The sequence below is a fragment of the Phoxinus phoxinus genome, assembly GCF_949152265.1.
Source record: "Phoxinus phoxinus genome assembly, chromosome: 4".
Classification (NCBI taxonomy): Eukaryota; Metazoa; Chordata; class Actinopteri; order Cypriniformes; family Leuciscidae; genus Phoxinus; species Phoxinus phoxinus.
In genome coordinates, this window is record NC_136879.1 from 23,682,291 (window position 1) to 23,703,286 (window position 20,996).

A 20,996-nucleotide genomic window follows, 5' to 3' on the forward strand; every position below is an offset into this window, starting at 1 on the left:
GAGAGATCATAGTGGCAACTAGGGAGCTCAAGATTTTTGGAGGGTATTTATGTTATAGTCAAAACGCAAAATGGATTTACACTAAATGTAGCTCTTAAACGTGCCAGTTTAATACTGGCGTCTGGTATCTATGTGATTCTGGATTTACACAAATCATTGTTTGTCTAAGTGCCACCACCTAATAAAGTAAACTCCAAGCTCAGAGAAGTAAAACAGACTTTCTTATAAACTCAGAACAGAAGACACTTTGTAGATGTCCTCCGAGACTCGCCTATGAGCAAAACCGCAAAGGACCGAACACAGAGGCACTCACCGAGTCAGCCACCGTCACGTGGGCGAAGCTCTCGAGCACCACTGGGCTCAGCTGGTCCAGTACATCTATCATGGGCCTCTCATCTTCCTGTGTAGACCATATTCAACCATAAAATGAGCGGATGTATTATACTCAAAGGCCTATATCTGATCAAGTCAGGCTCCAAGCGGCTCTTACCTCTGTCTGCCCGATGGTGAGGAAGATTTGGCGGACCTCTCGCAGGATGGACACGGCTAGTTTGCGCGTGCCTGTCTGGCAGGAGCACAGCAGCACTAAAGCGAGACCCTCAACAGCATGCAGGACTGTAGAGTGAGGGGTCCGTTCAGCAGGCAGCCTGGAGCCAGAGCTATTCTGTAACAACTAAAGTGCACAGACACAGCTTTATTTATTTATTATATTATATATATATATATATATATATATTATAATAATTAAAATATTGTGTATATTTTATAATATTTTACATTAATATTAAGTATTATTGCTGTATTTTTTTTATTGCTGTCTAGAAGAAACACCTGAGATACCAAAGAGATATTTTTGTGATTTTTTTTCTCCACTGAAGGCAAAAATAAATAAATAATTGAAATAAGTTTTTTTTTTCTTGCCACTTACTTCAGTGGAGCAGATCTTCGATGTGTCCAGGCTCTTGCTGGTGCTGAGAAGGGCCAGTTTCCACTGTGTGAGCAACTGCAGCAGTAGTTTAAGTGAGGAGTCCAGCAGGGTTTGGTGTGTGTCCTGAACCTCCCGGAGCAGGAAGCTGCAGTAGCCCAAGAGCACTTCCTCTCGCCAGTCTGAGAAGTCCACCAGCAGGCTCTGCAGGGAATTCTGGGCTATCAAACGCAGTTCATCATCCATATGGATGGTTAACCTGCCAGTAAAAAGATCACAAAACATGTTCCATATTTGTCTCACACACACATATATATACTTTTTGTATGCATGCATGTATTTATGCATGTGTGTGTGTGTATATATATACCGTATATATATATATATACTGTATATATATATATATACTGTATGTATATATATATATATATATATATATATATATATATATATATATATATATAAATGTATATGATAATACATTAGATTTTAAATGATAAAATAAAAAGTATAAAATAAAATATATAAATTATCCATTACATTTTATATAAAGCATTTTTTATTATTTACTATATATAGTTTTATTCAGTATATATTTAAACATTAATTTTGATTTTTTACTTTTTTCCTGAAAGTGTTTAAAAAAAAAGTCACATTTAAAATGTTCTCCTACATATCTAAATAGTACCATGCACTCAGACTCATTAATAATCTGTGTACTTTTCAAGATCTTTCACTACAGCGCAGAAGCCACTGCAGCTCCAGTGGTGAAAGTTCACAGAAAGCCTGAACTAGCTGGCTGACCTAATGGCTTAAACATGAAGAATTAAGTCTGATTAGAGCAGACTCAGATTGCACTGGGACATCCTATTCAAGCTGGGGGCAAGGAGAGATCACATTACTGAATCTCTAGGAAACCTGACCATCGGGCAATTCGTCGAAGCAAATGTTTCCTGCTCACATGCGCATGCACACATCGAACAAATACACTCACCGCGCCAAAAGGTCTATGAGCTCTGACTTGGACATGCCATCGGGAAGGATGCGTGGAATGGCGGCCATGCATGTCCTAAAGAGGTCAATCTTGGGTTTCCTCTCGCCCCTGTCAGTATAGAGAGAGGTCACATAAGCTCAAACAGAAATGACTGCACTGACAAGCTCAAGATTAGTTGGACTGATGGGTTGGACAGGTGTGTGCAGAGTATCAGATACACCAGATGAAACATTACTGGACATGTGTGACATACGTAATCATATCCTCGGGTTCCTTATTCAGCATCTGTGCGTTACTCAGCATCATACAGCGGCCAACCTCCTTATCCAAATGTCTGAGGATATTGTCTAAAGCTTTCCGCACTTGGGGGTAATATAGGGACATTCCTAAGTGTTTGGAAAGACAAAAACAGTGGGGAAAAAGCTGTGATAGAAAGTCATGTTCTTCAATAGAAACAGAGTTTAATGAGAAAATGTCCATCAATATCATTAAGAAGACTTTCTCTTCTTTATGTTTTTGGTCAAGGTTTGCATTTCATTCATGTTTTACAACTTATTCTTCTGTTTGTTATCCAGCGCAATAACATTCATGCACTGAGTTTTCAGTTCCACAGACAAAAGTCTTGATTTTATTGAAATGATTCTTCTAAAAGTAGAACAGATGAACTCACCTATGACTTTAGCCTCATCTTCAGTCAGAGGTTTGCTCAGGAACGTCTTTTTGACTCGTAGCGTGTTTCCGGAAGGGAGCGTGGCGCCCGTGTTCGGCATGGGAGGCTCGCCATCTTTCTGCTGCAGCTTGTCGGCAATGACCAGGAATGCTCTGAGACCTATATTCATTCTCTACAGAACAGACATACACAAAAATCAAGATATGAGTGCCATAACACTGAGAATAAAGCTGCTACATCTATTGTAATTTAACAATACTTTACCTCTGGATTAAGACTAAAGGCTTTTGCAGGCTTCCCAACACACAGTAGGTCAAAAATGACTTCTTTCATTGCAAAGTCAAGTCTTTCCTGTAAGATAAATCAGAAAGAGGAAATGCAACTTGCATTTGCAATGATCTAGTATGCAAAAAATATAAATATTTTAACACTTGCTGCATCAGAAACACAAAAAATGTGTAGAGTTGCTAACAATGACGGGAATCTAGCCATCACTGTGTGTTTATTTTGGTAACAACACTAAATCCTGTATCCTTAGATGCATGCACAGTTTGCACAACAAATGAGAATTAAGTCTTGTATAATGGTTTAAATGCTAACAAGAGATTAACAGAGGTCTTAGTTGTAGATCTGACTGTTATTTAATCGCAGACATACCTGTGCAATAAACTGGATAATTTTAACAAATATATTGAAAGGCATATCTTTAGGAACCACGCTGCGGGATCCTTTAGGGAACAGGGTCGTCACAATAGAGTTGAGGCGGCTGTGGGGACAAGATTGCAGTCTTTAGCAATAACAAGTTTTGGACAAGGTCAAACCATAGTGACACAGATAGCTTGTTATAAGTAACATCCCATTACAGTGGCAGACTTGAGCCTGGCCTGCTTGTGGAATTAGATTTTTAAGAGATGTTTGTCCTCTTTGGGTTGGTAAACCCCTAAGTCACTCACAGCTTATTGGTATGTGGCATAGAAATCCATAGTTTCTGATATTTATGACCTGCTATAATGCAATACATCCCTCTCGCAAGAACTATGAGCTGACCGGTTTTCCTGCATCATTTGAGCCTTTTATGATCCTTGTGGTTCCAGAACTAACCTCTCCCTCCCATGCTTTAGATATCTAATATCATGCCAAACTTTGTTTCTCCTTAAATATACACTACTGTTCAAAAGTTTGGGGTCGGTAAGATGTTTTTGAAAGAAGTCTCAGTAGCGCACAGCACAAGAAAAATTAAAAAAGCAAATATAAGTTAACAACACAGTGGAGTCAAGCCACAACACAATGGAAACGAGCTACAACATAACGGAAATGATCACGATCATTTCTCTGCCCCCAGAGTTAAAGTGTTGTCGCATTTTTCTGTTGTGTTGTTAACTTAAAGTTTGCTGTTTAAATGTTGTTGTTCTGTGCATTATTGTGCCAACGTAGGAATCAAATGCTATACAGTATTTATTTGAAATTTTTATTTATTTAGGTGAACAGTCAACAGATAAAAAATGTAAGTTAAAATAAAATTTGATTAGTTTTGATTAATTTAAATGTTATTAGATAGTACTTAAAGACACCTACTATAAAGTGGGACCATACTTTTATATAGTTTGCATTGTTTATTTCAAACTATAAATAAACTGAATAGCCCACAGTCCAAAAATGATTACCACAACTTCCATTTCTGCTATTGAAAAGGGCATGTACACCCTTTCCCAAACAACGTCAACCATTTATCATATTAATCCTTATTAATCTATAATGGACTAGCTACATAAGACATCCAAACGTGTTCACTGTTCCTTTTAGGCCCTGAAGATCAAACAAGGGTGTGTATATGCTTTAGTTTGCCAAGCTTTCGATTCCCAGAGGATGATTTTGGCGTTCCAACACCCATCACCCATGACCACCAGCCTCCCTTCTAGTCCTCTCCTTTCTCCACCCATTTTTGGCAGCACTGTCAGTAATTACCAAGTCTTCTACCCCTCCGCTTGAGGCACGACGACTGTAATGGATTGCTTGTTTACTCGCTGCCACTTAGAGGGATGAGAGGTGTGGTCACACCCCCGGCTCGGTGGACTGGCGGCCATGGGAGGGGCAGGGTACAGACTTGTTTTTATTATCATTACTTCTTTTCAGCCTTCTTGAACTCCATCAAGAAAGCTGGCATTCATTAGATGGACTATATTATGTAAAATCAGTTTACTGCAGACCAACCCACAGCTTGACTCTGGGGGCCTCGGATGGGTGTTTTGGTAGTGGCTTTAAACACAAGTAGATACAGACCAGGGACGTGCTTACCCCTGCGTCGCAGTGTTGCTCTCGCATTTGATGCGGATCATGTAGACCCACAGAAGTCGGTAGAGGGACTCTAGCGCTACCCGTGCCATTTTAGGGTCCTTGCTCTGTAACGACAAAGTTTATTTAGTGAGCAATCATGGTTGCCATTCTGGTTGAATCACAAATGAATGAATAAAGATAAACTATAACGCAGTGAAACCATATACCTTTAGATTTGAGAGGCAGTTGTTAAGGAAGACATGCCATCTGTTGAGGAAGAACTGCTTTTGGCTAACACACAGCAGACATGTTACCAGTGGGTACAAAGCCTAAAAGACCAGGGAGGGGTACGTAATGATCAGAGTGCCTTCAAGCAGTATGAAATACAATAGCTTATGAAAACCAGACTGACCAGAGAATGTTTCTTTCTTGTCGAAAGGTCCAAGGTGGTCTCATACAAGCTCTCCACAAAGTTCCTTAAACATGGAACATTCACCTCATTCTTGACAGCCTATTAAAAGGACAGAAAAGGCAATAATAATGAGGATCAAAATGCATTCAGACATTTCTAGCAAAGTAAAGATTAAAAAAGAGTGACTTACACACACACAATAGATAGATAGATAGATATACATATCTATCATCTATCTATCTATCTATCTATCTATCTATCTATCTATCTATCTATCTATGGACAGAAATATATATATATATAAAATATATAAAACATTTCATGATACAAATTTTATATATATATATATATATATATATAAAATTTGTATAATGAAATGTGTATTACACTAGTGTATTACACTTCATTTCATGAGTCCTCATAATTCAAATAGCTTAAAAAACATTAAAAAAAAAATATGTTTTATTAAAAATTGTAAAAATGCAGAATGTTTCCTGTGATTGGGTAGGTTTAGGGATGGGGCAGTGTAAGGGGATATACAGTTTGTACAGTATAAAAACCAATACGCCTATGGAATGTCCTCACAAGTATAGCAAAACAAGACATGTTGACAGATCTTAATAAGATTTCTCTAACCGCTGCTACAGGAACTAGAATTTCCACAAAGAGTCCAGCCAAAGCGTGTTTGATGTCTTTGTCCTTCACTTCCAGAAAATACTGTGCACACTCCTGTGACGGAAAATCGAGAGAATCGTGAAACTTTCAGTATAAATTAATAAATAATTAAATAAATGAGCTTTGTGAAAGGAAGAGTATCCAAATGTCTTATTTCTCTCTGTTGACCTGCATGAACTGAAAGGAGGCTTCAAACTCCTCAACAGGATACATCTTCACCCGGAAGAACTTCACACCCATTATGAGGCTGATGGTGCTTTGGACCACGTACGGGCTCTGCTCCTTCTGACGGAGCTCCTTCAGCTCACTTATGAACCTCTTTTTAACAGCAGGAAATCTAAAAAAAAAAAAAAAAATGTGCCATTTTATTGCCAGATAAAATCACTGGCTTGTGGGCAACGCAAGTTTTACTCTACATAATCACTCACAAATATCTAAATGTTAATAAAATAAAATAAAAAGCGTTACACCTTTTAAGATTTACTCATTTCAATGACATTCCCTGATATTTCCAGATCTTCCATGACTGTAGAAATCCTTTCTAAACTATTGCATGCTCAAAGTAGATACTAAAAAACAAAACAAAACAAAACAAAAAAATAAATAGATAAATTATTCACTTGACATGTTCACCATTGTTGTTTGGAAAGAGCGTCCACTGTGGTTAAAAACGAATAGCACTGCTGCCGCTGCTATTAATCAGACCCTGAGCTGTCAAATAAGACAACCAGAGACCTGATAACATCTACTGAAATAGCAAGGACCAACAGACCAATATTACCCAGAATATTTCACTCAGGCAGAAATAAAACAGACGTGCAGAAGCAACTGTTCTACCACAACGACAGGGGCACAGTTGTTTTGTAGACTAACGCACACTTTATGGGAATGACACTACAGAGGATGCTAGGCATCCAGACCACTTGTAAGCTTTGCTCTTCTGAAGATCTAGAAACTCACAAAGGCTGATTTTCAGGCCTAGTATGCTTTTTCACATGTTACAAAAAACACAGTTCAACACTGCTAAATAAAAATAACGTTGACTTTGTTGGATTGACGGGTACTTACTTTGCTTGTGCTAAAACTCCAATCACTTCGGCATAGAGATCAGCTACAATGTGCATGTTGGCAGTGTTGGGACCATGATACCTGGTCATAATAAAACACATGTAAAAATGTATAGTTTTCTATGAATTTAGTTTACTAAATGTATCCAATAGAGAATTCTAAAGTATCTTACCCCTCTTTATATTTAAAGTGCTTAAAAGCCAAATGATTGACTTCATGGACCAAACCATCCACAACTGGGTGGAGGGGCATCTGGCCAAATGGGAAAAACACAAACAGTATCACATTTAATAACATGGCTCTCTGGAATACTTGATTCTGATTGGCCCATTGTGGCTTTCTTTGATCTCAAATACCTTTGTATAATAACCGGTAAACTGTATATCAACAATCTCTTCTAAGGTGGAATCTATTGCTAAATTTGCCATTTTGGGTTAGGGTTAGCAAACAATGTCAAAGCAAATAATACATAGCATAGATTTTGTTCATTACACAGTGCACATTTGTGATAGTAATTGTTACTTCTTATTTATTAATTTATATTTTCTGTTTGGGTGTCTGGCAGGGCAGTAACCACCATAGATTATTTGTGATGATCGACAGAACAACTTGTGTGCACTCTAACATATTTGATGTCTGTTAGTTATTTGCATCTAAACTTTTTTAGATGTGAATCAAAGTGCGTGTGCCAGTTTGACGTTACCTGTTTCAGAACCTCTATGAGCACAAGAGAGAAGATGAAGTCGATGGCTAGGTCTCTCCTCTCGAGCAGATAATCTTTTTGCTGCTCATCACTGGGAAATGGAGAGAGAGAGAGAGAGAATGTAAACAGATCATGTAAGCCAATCTTGCTCCCACCCTCTCACACATTCACAGACTAAAGTATAATTTGTCAATGATGAAATGGAGTTTGCACTCCAGCTACAGGAAGCAGAAGTCACGGAAGCATCAACAACCAGTTGTCTGTCTGATGTCACTGGGCTATTTTGGCACGATTGTGTCAAATCATCCAGTTACGACAGAACTTATCAGGCCAAGTGACAACATTGTATTGCTGTCTCACTGCTCTCTTTTCACATTCATTAAAGGCCCTATTTTTATAGAGTCTGTAAGATGGTTTAATGTTGTTGTTTTTTCTTATGCTCATCCAGGCTGCATTTATCTGACCAAAATATAGTAAAAAAAGTAGTATAGTGAAATATTATTACAATTGAATAGAACTGTTTTCTATTTCTATTTCTATTTAAAAATGTAATTGATTCATGTGATGGAAAAGCTACATTTTCAGCATCAGTACTTCAATCTTCAGTGTTACATAATAATTCAGAAATCATTATAATATGCTAATTTGCTGTTCAAGAAAGATTTCTTATTATTATCAATGTTGAGTTGTGATGCTTCATATTTTTATGGAGAAAATAAAAATAGAAATCCGGAACAGAACAACCAACATCAGACGAGTACAGACAATGAACTGAACAAACACAGGGTTTCAGAAAAACTTAACTAATCAAAGAAATGAACAACAGGTGCACATGATAATCAAATCAACAAGAAACCATAGAAACAAACTCAATCACAGGAAACAGAAATAAACATGTAAAATATCTCCTAAAACAGATACAGACACAGATAATCCCTTACAAACTCATTTTTCCAGGATTGTTTAATGGATAGAAAGTTCAAAAGAACAGGATTTAAAATAAAGTCCTGATATAGAAATATTTAGAAACAATTTAAACTGATGTAAAAAAAAGAAAAGAATATCTGCATATATATATATATATATGTGTGTGTGTGTGTGTGTGTGTGGAGGAGTACGTAACATATATATGGCTCTAAAGTTAATGGATAAAACTCCAATTCTGAATTTATGGGTTTTTAATATGCATGAAGCAGACTTGTTTTACTAAACTGCATTACGCATAATTAAGTATATTATCTATATGTACAAACTGTACAAACAGGACTCACTTTTTGGGCTTTGTATTTGAACGTGGTCTGTACTCGTGGGATTCATCGTCAACTCCGTTCTGTCTTTTGTACCAGTCAAAAAGGGTGCGCAAGAGAGATGGTAGGCAATACTCGGCCAAAGAACTCATTGTGCTGATCAACTGAAAATGAAAGGAGAGCATGTATTAATCACCACATAAACAAACTAAAAATATACCTAGAGCATAGTACTGTATATAGGCCATGAATTTCATAGTGCATCTTCAGGAGAAAGTTATTTTGAGTGTGGAGGTGGTCTTGGTGAAAGCAGGGGATTTTGTTTGAGTATGTGTCTTAAATGTGTCTGTAGGATGCAAAGAAAGTGAGAAAAGGGGAGGGAGTTGGGGTAATACGTGCAGGAAGGAAAGGCGGTCCCTGGTGAGGACTCAACACACAGGGAAGGGAGGGAAAAAGGGCGGTTTCAGGGGCTCAGGGTGAACACAGCGAGCCCTTCATTCCCTGATGAACCCTGGGAGAAGAATCCCCTCTCAGTGAGGCTCCTGAAAAGCCCAAGGGATCATGGGTACAAACACAGCCCCTGTGAGCTCTGAATGAGGCTGCTATTCACCTGCCTCCAACACACACACACATATACATGCATACAGAAACAAACTTAAAAACTCAGGGCAGAGAACACACACTCCGCCCAAGCCAGCAATAAAAAGCCCTTTCATTCTAGACTTTCAATGCTGCTTTTTAGACATTTCGTAGATTTATTCATTTTGCAGATACTTTTGTCATGAATTTACAAATGACTTTGGGAATTATAATCATATAATAAAGCTCAATAATAAGGATTTTTGTCCTGCTTTGAGTGCTTTCTCAGTCTGGCTATTGGTATCAGAATCCTATTTTGCCTCACATGGCCCACAACTCAAAATTATATTCTGAGTTAATATTCTGTTGGACATCCGCATGCCACCAAACAGCTTCGATGATCCAAAGCATAGACTCTACGAGAGCCCTGAAGGTGTCCTGTGGTCTCTGGCACCAAGACATTAGCAGCAGATCCTTCAAGTCCTGTAAAGTTGAGAGGTGGAGACGCTGTGGATCAGAATGGTTGGTCAAGCACATCCCACAGATGCTCAACTGGAATGAGATGGAAGAGACCTTGAACTCTTCATCGTGTTCCTTTAAACCATTCCTGAATAATGTGTGCAGTGTGGCAGGGTGCATTATCCTAATGAAAGAGGTCACTTCCACCAGGGAACACTATTGTCATGAAGGGGTGTACTTGGTCTGCAACAATATTACATGTCAAATTTATGTCCACATAAATGGACGGACCCAGGGTTTCCCAGCAGAACATTGCCCAGATCATGACACTCCCTCCACTGGCTTGTCGTCGTCCCACAGTGGATCCTGCTGCCATCAGTTCCCCAGGTAAACAGCACATGTACACAGCTGTCCACATGATGTAAAAGAAAATGGGACTCATCGGACCAAGTGACCTTCTTCTACCACTCCAAGGTCCAGTTCCGACTCCATTTTAGGCACTCTGATTGGTCTGCGGCTACGCAGCCCGATACGCAGCAGAGTGCGATGCACTGTGTCTTGTGACACATTTCTCCAGTAACATCATTGACATTTTCAGACCAGACGGGGGATAGCCTACATTGGCCTTGTTCATCAATGAGCCTTGGAGACTAAACCCTGTCACCGATTTGTGGTTTGTCACTCCTTGGACCACTGTCCGTGGGATCTCACCACTGCTGACCGAGAGCAACCCACAAGGCTTGCCTTTTCAGAGTAACCCTAACCCACTTGTCTGGCCATAACAATTCAGTCCTTGCCAAAGTCTCTAAGGTCTTTACTCCTGCCCTTTTTGCTGCTGCATCCAACACATTGACAACAAGAATTGATTGGTCACTAAAAATCGAACCTACTGGTAGGAAATGATTAACATTTTTCACTTCACCTGTGAGTGGTCATAATGTTTTGGCTCATCAGTGTATCTAGTATGTATATATACATATGTATATGGGTGTCCAAGGCTATATATATATACAATTTGTGTGTGAAATTGCAAAGAAAATATATTATTATAATTTTTATATTATAAAATTATGTAGTATAATATCAGTTATTATAATTTACAGGAAACTAGACGGAAAAAATTCTGAAAAGTAATGACACGATCAATGCATGTACAATATAAGATCAAAGAATATAAGATATAACACTGTTTCAATACAGTAGGGAACTGACCTGAAGCTCTTGGACTGGCCCTGGGTCAAAATACAACCCTTATTGTTGAGCACTGTATAAAATAACTAGAAATAATGGAGAAATAATGTCTCACACACTGCACAAAATGTTTTGAAGACAAGATGGAATAAACAATGTCTCCTATGTATCGTGAATTTCAGGTATAAAACTCTCTTATCAAATCTACTGTATAAGAGATGCAAATTGACTTTTTGACCAGACAGCCAGACAAGCCAAAAACCACATCAAGCTCTTACAGAGGTCACTTTAAATGCTTTAAAGGCCAGACAGATCCATGAATCTATTTTAATAATTCAAATAGTCAGATTAATTTTTGTCACAGCTGGGCAGCTAAAAAGCTGTCTCTTGTCTTTCCGCTGGGACATCTGTCCACAGACTAGACGTGTGGACGTGCGCGTGCAATATGTTCGGGGTTGGGGGGGGAAGGTTCAGAAAGCGAACTGTACTTACTTGGTCAAACTGGGGATCTTCACCCCTCTGAAGAGACTTTATCAGAGGTTTTTCCTGCAAAAACAACATCAACATAAATGCTAGAGTAAATATTATTTAGGCAATTCTAGCTAAAAGTGATTCCTTATGGTTTCCTGGATTAAATGCAGCTCTGACTTCCAACATTGTGCATTTTAGCAGCTACTGTACACTACACCTCAATAGTTTGGAGTCGGAAAGATTTTTTTTTTATGTTTTTGAAAGAGGTCTCTTCTGCTCAGGTTGAATTATTTGATCAAAAATAGTCATTTTTACAGCAGATTACTGGCTTCTATTTTAATATATTTAAAAATGCAATTTATTCCTGTGATGGCAAAGCTACATTTTCAGCATCATTACTCCAGTTTTCAGTGTCACATGATTCTCTAGCTGCTCAAGAAACATTTATTATTTTTATCAATGTTGAAAACAGTGGTTTCATTATTCTTTGATGAATTTTACCATTATATATGTCTTTCCTGTCCCTTTTTTTTTAATCAATTGGATTCTTTTTTTGTTTTGTTTTTTTTAATGACCCCAAACTTTTTAACAGTAGTGCATATACACAAACATGTCCACCATCATAGTCTTACAATGTGAAAAATCTTAGCAACTATCATGGATCGGACCTGCTGATTAAACAACACAGGTTGATTAACTGATTTAAATATTCAAATAGAATTATTGTTTTAATGGATTCCGGGCCCAGAACACACGTCTTCTCTGACTCTTAGAATCTACAAGGCTTGTCAAACAGAACACTTTCAGGCCGTGTTAAATTTAAGAGCCCACTGAAGCACCCCTTTCATCTTAGGTTAATAAATATTTCAGTGGCTGGAGTCATTCGAGGGAGAAACAGATGAGGGGGCGGACGAGGACAGTGCAATGTCCCTCAAGGCTTTCATAAGAGGTTAATGGATCACCGTATGCTCTTGCAGGACTTTTCTCCACTACTGAATTAAATGACTGGGGTATAGTTTAAGACATGTATGACTGACTCATAAAACATTCAGTTGTGTCCGAAAAGATCCTTAAACAAATTTAAAAAAGACACTTCAGCTATGAATCGCTCAATTTACTGTCCAGTAAGAGGGATGTATAAATAAACTGGTCATAATCAAGGTCATATTCTTATGTATTAAGTGTATTATGTATTACCTGATCTTGGTTATTGGTTCAGTAAAAATTAGAGGACAAAAGATGAGCTCATCGTGATAGCAGCAGGGACACAATATATCTGTCCTGGGAGAGTTCATTAAAACTAGTCTGCCTGCCGGTCATGAAACTAGCAGCTTGCTGTTAAACACGTGCAGGTGAACTTGCCAGTTGTCTGGGAAATACTAACTAGGCTAAGTGTTCAAGGTCCTTAGAGATAACAATCTGTTTTGTACAGAACAAGCATTGTACACTAAAATCTCATCCGTATTTTCAATGCCCGGCAGATCTAAATTTAATTTCTATGAACAAGGATTCATACAGGGTCACATTAAGGTGAAAGTTGCTGAGCTGCATAAACAACTAGGCAAGCCGAATAAAAAAAAGGATTAGCCGGATTAGCTTATATTTCATTGATATCTTTTGAACAAGCCAATCCCACAGTCTAAATGGTCAACCATCTACACAATCTTCAAAGACTGATTTGTCTCTGAGGATTTGAGTGGTCATAGGTCTTCAATAGTTCAGAAATGTCACTCACCAGAGGTTCGGCCATGACAATGCGTATTTTGCGCTCGGAGATGGTGGTGAAGTTGGCAAAGAGGCTCTTGAGCACGTACTCGCCCGGCCGGCTCTCTGGGTCCACGCTGATGGGCATCATGGCGGGCGGCCCTTTCTCACCCTGTGAGCAGCAAACCGGGGGGACGGGAGGCTTGCTGTACCCTGGTGAAGCTTCGGACAAAAAATATGAAATATTATTAATATTATAAATAAATACAAATAAAGAAAATAACATACTGTAAAATAGTATGATTGTTTTTTATTAATAATAATAATAAATGTTATTAATCTGAAAGGCAAGGAAATGGAAAATGATTGTAAGAAGTTTGTCTTTGTCTTTTTCAGAAAAAACTAAAATTTTACATCTGCATTGTTTCAGAATAAATCAGAAAATATTTGAATGAATAGTCAAGTATTGTTTTCCAGACAATGACAGTTTCCTAATCCAGACAGTGAAATCCACTTCAGAATTTCCCAAACCTTCCCATTCTGTAGCTTGCCAGCAACATGTGTACACAAAGTAACACCAAGTTTTCCTCAACACCAACTAAAGTAACACCCTAGACCAAGAAGGTGCAACTTTATATCTTTTTTTTCCCACATAGCTCACAAACACACAGAGAAGCTACTGGACAGACTGTACTGTAAGTAACGGTGGTCGAGTTGCAGAGGGGGCATGTGACAGTCACAGCAGTGTTCATTTTGACAACAGATTTTGATCTAGTTTTAGATACTTATCATATGTAGACGAAAACAGACTTCGCTTCACATGGATTAAACTGCGTTTTGCTTTCCCTAAACAGAACAAAAAGATAGTCTGTACTGTATGTCACCCACAGCATTTCACCTCCAAAAACATACAACAACAGCAACAAACATACAAGCAAGTTAATTTCTTCTTTCTACTTAACTTTTTTAATCTACTTTTTTTTTCAATCTAAAGCATGCTGATAGGTCCTTGACTCAATCTGCTTGCAATCACATCATTCTCTAATGGGCACAGCTGATTAGTTCCTACTGTATCAGTAGCCAATGAGCTCGCTGCTCGACATTCAAATACCTATCGTTTGCTATAGCAGTGCAGCCAGCGCGCTTTCAGAAACCCTCCACCTTCCCCAGCTCCACCTGTATAGATCTGCTAAGGGCTGATTCATCCATGCATGTACAGCAGCAGCACGTCTTATCTAATAAGATTTTCAAAATATGAGACTTCTGAGCAGGTTTGGTCACTCTTAACACACCGGCTCACACCACAGGAAAATCTGATAAGATAATCTGTAGAACCATCAAGATAATCGGGACTTCACTTAGGATTGTCGAAAGGGGAGAAATCGGCCCGAATATCTTGTGTCGTATGTGCATTGGCAGTGGCAAGTTCCGTATTTGCTCTGAAGATCTATTCTCCCAAGACCAAAATAATTAATATTTTCATACCCATTACCATGCCAAACTCTCAGAGAGTTGTCATGACAGAACTGTATCAATTTATAAATATTCAATAATAAATATGTATTAATATTTCTTGAATTGTATTGCATTCAACATAACAGCACTATCATTCACTCACATACAATGCACCTAAAAAGGTTGCTAACAAACATTTATTGTTGATGAATTGAAAATATTTGAATTGAATGAATTCAAATGTTGATGAATTGAAATATTGAAAACCAAACTATTTCTTCAAAATGAACAGCCACTGTGACAGGAGCCTCTTTTTTTTTGCTATAATATTATCTAAACACCAATTAAATCTCATGGACAAGTCTGAAGCTTGCTTTGCACTCATTCATTTGTCTCTGTTTACTAGTTTCATCTTCACTCACTTCCCTCTCTCTTTTTTTGCTTTTGTAGCACCTACCCAGGCCCTTGATGAAGTTCACCATGCTGGTTTTATTCCAGCACATTGCTGTGCTATCCATAGTGGGGGAGTAGTATATTTGATCCAGTTTTCCAAACCTCACACGTCCTTATCAATCATTCCAGTGATGGCGGGACCTTCTCCGGTTCGCCACCTGCCCCATACCGGAACGTCCCAGTGCGAGTTGAAACAAAAAAGTCAGAAAATTGTCTGATAACAAATCCAGACGTGTGCTCGCTTCTTCTGAAGGCTCTCTATTGCAGTGTAAACGTCCACTGCCTCTCGAGACTGAAGGTCAGCCTGGAATTTTTAGCTGAGGTCTGGGCAAGTGTGCAGGACTGACATGTTACAGTGGCATAGTTGCAGGGCTATATTTATCCCTGTGTACACACTATACGTCCTGATCTCCCCTCTGCCACTAACCAACAGTGTAAACATCATTTGATTGGGCACAGACTCACTCACTCACTCTCACTCCCTTGTTTGCTCGTATGTAAAAACACAGACGGCGTAAAGCAAGATAAACTATCTGAATTCCACTGAATGACTCCATTACACAATCTTGCCACGGGAAAACAGCCATGGGCAGCAAATGGGATGCCAACAAGGCTTGCAAAATTCAATAAAAAAAATTGTAAACAAAATGTAAACAGAACTCATGCCATCAAATGTCAATAAATAAAGATTAAATAAACAAACTACGATTCCATGACGCTGACCTGATCAAATAAAAATGACAGTATAATATAAAGCCATTACTTTTTAGTTATTTAATATCATACAAGTATATGCATAACATACATACTACTGTTCAAACGTTTGGGGTTGGTGAGATCTGCATTTATTCGATCAAATATATATATGAAGTTTATTGGTCGTTGCTAAGTCTATCTTGAAATGAAAGATTCATTCAGAGTCATTAAAAAGAAAATTCTCTATGGAATAAATGTATGCGATTCCATCAGGTTGCTAGGGAGACATAATAAGTGAAACTAACTAGCAACAGAATACCCAAGTAGCAACCACCTAGCAACCCCCTAGTAAGTATTTTAACACCTATAGCAACCTGACAGCAACGCTATGACTAACACCCAGGCATTATGGCGTTGGATTTTGCATGTGCAAGCACCACTCTCATTTTCTTCAGAAAACTAGTTTTTGACAGAAGTGCTAAACGGGTCACTCTGTGCTCCAGTGCCAGTCTAGATGATTACGGCAGCCTGATGCATTACATGTGATTCTGCAAACAAAAGATGGGCTTAGACAGAGCATTACATCAGCGTTCTGCAGACGAGCCTCTGAGCATTGAGCTGCTCCCAACAGGGACAATATAAGACATAGAACAACGCCTCTCTATTTCACAAACACACGCACACACATTGACATGAGACATACACATAAACACAAATACAGTATGCAGACATATTTGTAACCTCTTTTTTCTTTCTAAAACAAATCCTGTTGTGTCCTCCCAACATTTTTGTCAACAAGCATGGAAAAAAAACATCTAACAAAATCCCCCTCTGATGTAAAAAATGTGGGCTTTTTACATCAGTAGACCCCAACTGTGTACAAAAGATCCCTGGGGACAACTGACATAATTGTAAATGGGACCTATAAAGCCTCATCCATTTTCAGATGGTTATCAGGTTGTTAGCATGCAAAGCCCACTCATATCCCACTGGTTACTTTCATCAACGAACAGAGAAAAGTTCTCAACGAGAAGTGATGTGGAATCTGCAGCTGAAACTCGAAGGCTACGTTCCCACTGTCAGTCCAAGTAGGATTATTTATGTATCCAATTGAAATCTGATCTAAAAATTGTGACTGTCCACTTTATGTATCGCAACTGTTCAGATCCGATTTGTGTGTCCAATACTGCTTACTGACGTAGGTATACACCAACAACAACAACTGCAACATAGAGGGGTTTGCAATACCGTTTTTTATATACAACATGGTAATGTGTAGCCGCTCTGGACTAGTGCGTTTTATAAGACAGTGGCAGTAATGTAGGAGACTGGTATGCTTGGCTTTATTCCGTGCAGTCATCTATGCCGGTTTCAAAACATGTCTACATGATATTGTCATTTTCTGCTCGCCCGGAGCTTTGCAACAACACAACCTTGATCACCAACACCATCTTTCAGCATGTTTCCTATAACAACGTCAGACATTTACGTTTTACGTGCCATGAGAATTAAAGTCACAGCCCGTGCAAAATCTGATTAAAGCGGATTTCCAGAAATGCGATTAGATTTCAAACCACAAATAGATGTAGTTCGAAATGGATTTTGATTTCTTTCCATTCACACTTGCTAAATCTGATTGGATTTCAATTAGATATGCACAAAAATCAGATTTGAACTGACAGTCTGAATGTAGCCAAAATCATCTTACTGATTCATAATCCCAAACTCTATAGCGATATTTTCCCACAAAAGTCCAGTTTAGCATCCTGACACTTCACACTGCGAGCCTATAATAAAGTGCTCAATTCCGATTTACAGCTCAGATCTGATTTTTCTTTTGTACAGCTGTTCACCAATGTGGCCAATATCAGATTCCAGTGTAAACAGATCAGGGTCAGGAGGACTGACACACATGCGCAAAATAATGATAAAAAAAGACGTCACGCAGCACGCTGTAAATGAGCTGATGACCGATTAAAGATTAAAGTGTTTATTTTTTGTGTGATCTGCCACGGAAGCCAGCTAATTTATGAGCAGGTAATATAAAAACCAAAGACGAGGATGTGAAAAAAGAGAGTTTTTAAACATGTATTATGTTTTTCTTGTATATAGAGCTCCTTCACTGACTTTTGCAACTGTGTTGATGTGAATTCCGATTTGACTGTTCAGACTGAGGTCACATTGCAAAACACCTGTATCAGATTTAGGACATATGAAAGGCTGCATTAAGTGGCCCAAATCGGAATTGAAAAGATCAGATTCCATGTGGTTTGTGCTGTTCACACTGTTATGGGGGAAAAAATCTGAGTCACATGTGAACATTTGGGCCACATTTGCCTGCAGTCTGAACATATAGGCCTAGCTTTGGCGCCCTAAACAAGAAACTAAAGACACGAGCAATGACAAAAAGTTATTTTTAAACATACAGAATAAGGGTAACTCTGAACAACACGGATTCATTTTTTTTAACATAATTAACTACATTGGTTAACATGAAATAACAATGAACATTTCTACATTACTTATTAACCTTAGCTAATGATAATCTCAACATTTAATCAAAATTTGTATCTGTTAACATTACTTAATGCACTGTGACCAAACATGATTTTGAGCAAGGTTAAAAAGCTATTGATCATTGTTACAGTAGTTCATGTTAGTTAATGCACTAACTAATGTTAACAAATACGACCTTTTTGTAAATTGTTACCAGACTAAAGCCCTTCAAAGAATAGAAGGCAAAAAATGACATCCAGAGGTCACATCAATCGCCCGTGGGCATCCACACCTATAGTATACTATAACCCGAAGAAACAGGATCAGGTTTTGTAAAGTTTCCCTAACACACTGCACCGATTGAAGAGAGTTGGCTATCCCTGTGTCATACAGAGAGGTCAGGATTACAAACAGAAAAACTGAAAGATGAGATACGTTCGCAGATATTTGAGCCGTGCTGATTATGACAGCTAAATAACAAGGACATTTTTCCTGGATTTAGCCATTAGGCCTAAGGACACTCGCAGCTCTAAACCTCTGAGCCAGAGCTAAAAATATATTTGGTACACTGTGCAGAGCACATTTGATTTAGTGATAAGAACGTTTCACCCATTTACTCTGAGGCAGAGAGAAAGAGAAAGAGAGAGATTATGGGTCTAAATGATTATTTCTATTCATGTTTGATATCACTCTGGCTTGAAAAGAAGATGTTTCGTAATTCGCAGAAAATATATTCGCTTCTAAATTACAAAAAAAAGTGAGAGTATATTTAATTTTAATAGCTAAAAATATACTTTTTTGGTTTGGATCATTTTTTATTTATTAAGTCAAGTCAATTTTATTTGTATAGCGCTTTTCACAATACACAGTTTCAAAGAAAGAAAATGTAGACAAATCTTATATAACTTCTTTTTTAAACAAATACTTTGTATTGTTTACACACCAAAAAGTATGTTTAAGCTATTAAAAGTAAATCAGCATTGATTTCTAAAGGAGACACTGCCACTGCTGCTGCAAGCTGATTGGCAGAGGGCTGACCAGCCCTCACAGCTGATTAGTCGGTTAGGCTGGTGAGAACAGGCACCTGATGTACACTGCTCTTGTGAGCATACTGTGTACCACAACACCAGAACAGGGATTACTAAGCAAAATAGACAAAGATGTCAGCCAAACTGAAAATTCAAACTCCTGTCATTCCAAACCTTATTGCCTTTCTTACTTCTGCGAAACACACACACAAAGTGTCTCTTTTTAAATGTCTCTGTGCTTTTTGTCCATACAATAAAAGTCAATGTGGTGTTTTGGATGCCGACATTCTTCAAAATATCTTCTTTTGTGTTCCACGGAAGAAATGAATTCATACACAAAGTTTAGAACAACATAAGGGTGAATAAATTACCTTTATAATAAATGAGTTTCGCATGACCTATCACTTTAAGCCTGATTCATAAGCATCATTTGACCTCACGCACACACAAAAAAGTCAATGCATGCCATAAAATCCATATTATGCTGATCCGCATGCGTACTAAATAAAAGAGGACAACAACACCAGAGCACGAGTACCAGAGCAACAAACTCGCATGCAAACTAAATCAGGATCCATCCCGCCAGCCCTGGCTGTGATCCCGCATGCTCGGAGCGCCAAGATACTCACTGCTGCTCCAGGACTTCAGAAGGGACTTGATGCTGATCTCAAAGAAACCCGAATCCTGCTGGCTGGCCATATCTGCCGCCGGATGAGCTGGTGAAGTCAGTCAGAGGATGCTGCAGTCCTGTACATTTCCAGAACAGGCAGGTGGAATCCACTGCTGTGGGAGAGTGATGCTGCCACCAGAGACTGAGCCAGAACAGAGCGCCACAGATCCGCTAAGCTCTCCCCCCCTCCGCGTCCTCCTCTCCAACCCACCCTCCCTCTCTCTCTCTCTCTCTCTCTCTCTCTCTAGGCAGGTTCACTTTAAATAACCCAGCGTCGGAGGCTGCGAGCAGTGCAGGGAGAGCGGGGAGAAATCCTCTTAGCCCGCATGGTTAATTATAACCTCTGTTTGTTTGCATCCCAAGTGAGAGAGACTCTCCTGACTGTCGTCCTCAGCTTGAGTGTGTGAGAAAAGCCATGAAAGAGGCATCTGGTAGGTCAGTATCCTGATGCACAGGGGAAAAAGAAGGCCCTGGTGATACGCCACAAATGTTTTTTCTACTACTGTGGTTTATGTACCTGCGTGTGTTCCAAATAGTAATAGCACTTAGCAGCCACCGATGCCTCTGGATAAAAGAAAATCAAAGACAAAATCTAATTTCTAAATAATATTACTACAATGGCCTTCAACATATTGGAGAATTAAAACACGTAGGGCCCTATATAACAATTAAAAATGTCTGAATGTCATTGCATTAGAAAATATGAAAGCAAGTGGTATCTGATTCTGCAAAAAAATTATGATAGAGCTTCACGTCACTTTTACTTTTAACAAACTGGTCATAGGCTGAATTTTAAAGGAATGGTTCGCTCAAAAATAGTTTGCTG

At 38.6% G+C, this 20,996-nt stretch overlaps 1 protein-coding gene across 5 annotated transcripts in view; it reads right to left on the bottom strand.

The window, feature by feature from the left end:
• frya (furry homolog a) overlaps positions 1-20,329 on the bottom strand; it is a 53,521-nt gene extending 33,192 nt beyond the window's left edge. For 4 of the 5 annotated variants that reach the window (XM_079610681.1, XM_079610678.1, XM_079610679.1 and 1 more), the window contains exons 1-20: positions 20,130-20,329; positions 13,404-13,594; positions 11,690-11,743; positions 8,993-9,132; positions 7,722-7,812; positions 7,191-7,270; positions 7,019-7,099; positions 6,119-6,287; positions 5,912-6,004; positions 5,276-5,374; positions 5,091-5,192; positions 4,885-4,988; positions 3,247-3,355; positions 2,854-2,940; positions 2,590-2,761; positions 2,173-2,305; positions 1,920-2,027; positions 929-1,184; positions 491-673; positions 314-400 (exon numbers count right to left, since the gene is read on the bottom strand). In XM_079610681.1, coding sequence (XP_079466807.1) covers positions 314-400; positions 491-673; positions 929-1,184; positions 1,920-2,027; positions 2,173-2,305; positions 2,590-2,761; positions 2,854-2,940; positions 3,247-3,355; positions 4,885-4,988; positions 5,091-5,192; positions 5,276-5,374; positions 5,912-6,004; positions 6,119-6,287; positions 7,019-7,099; positions 7,191-7,270; positions 7,722-7,812; positions 8,993-9,132; positions 11,690-11,743; positions 13,404-13,594; positions 20,130-20,199 — 2,409 coding nt within the window. In that variant the 5' untranslated portion in view covers positions 20,200-20,329. Of the gene's footprint in view, positions 1-313; positions 401-490; positions 674-928; positions 1,185-1,919; positions 2,028-2,172; positions 2,306-2,589; positions 2,762-2,853; positions 2,941-3,246; positions 3,356-4,884; positions 4,989-5,090; positions 5,193-5,275; positions 5,375-5,911; positions 6,005-6,118; positions 6,288-7,018; positions 7,100-7,190; positions 7,271-7,721; positions 7,813-8,992; positions 9,133-11,689; positions 11,744-13,403; positions 13,595-15,284; positions 15,602-20,129 lie in introns of those variants that run through there. The other variant, XM_079610680.1, reaches the window with a different exon arrangement.
• Positions 20,330-20,996: the final 667 nt, after the last annotated feature.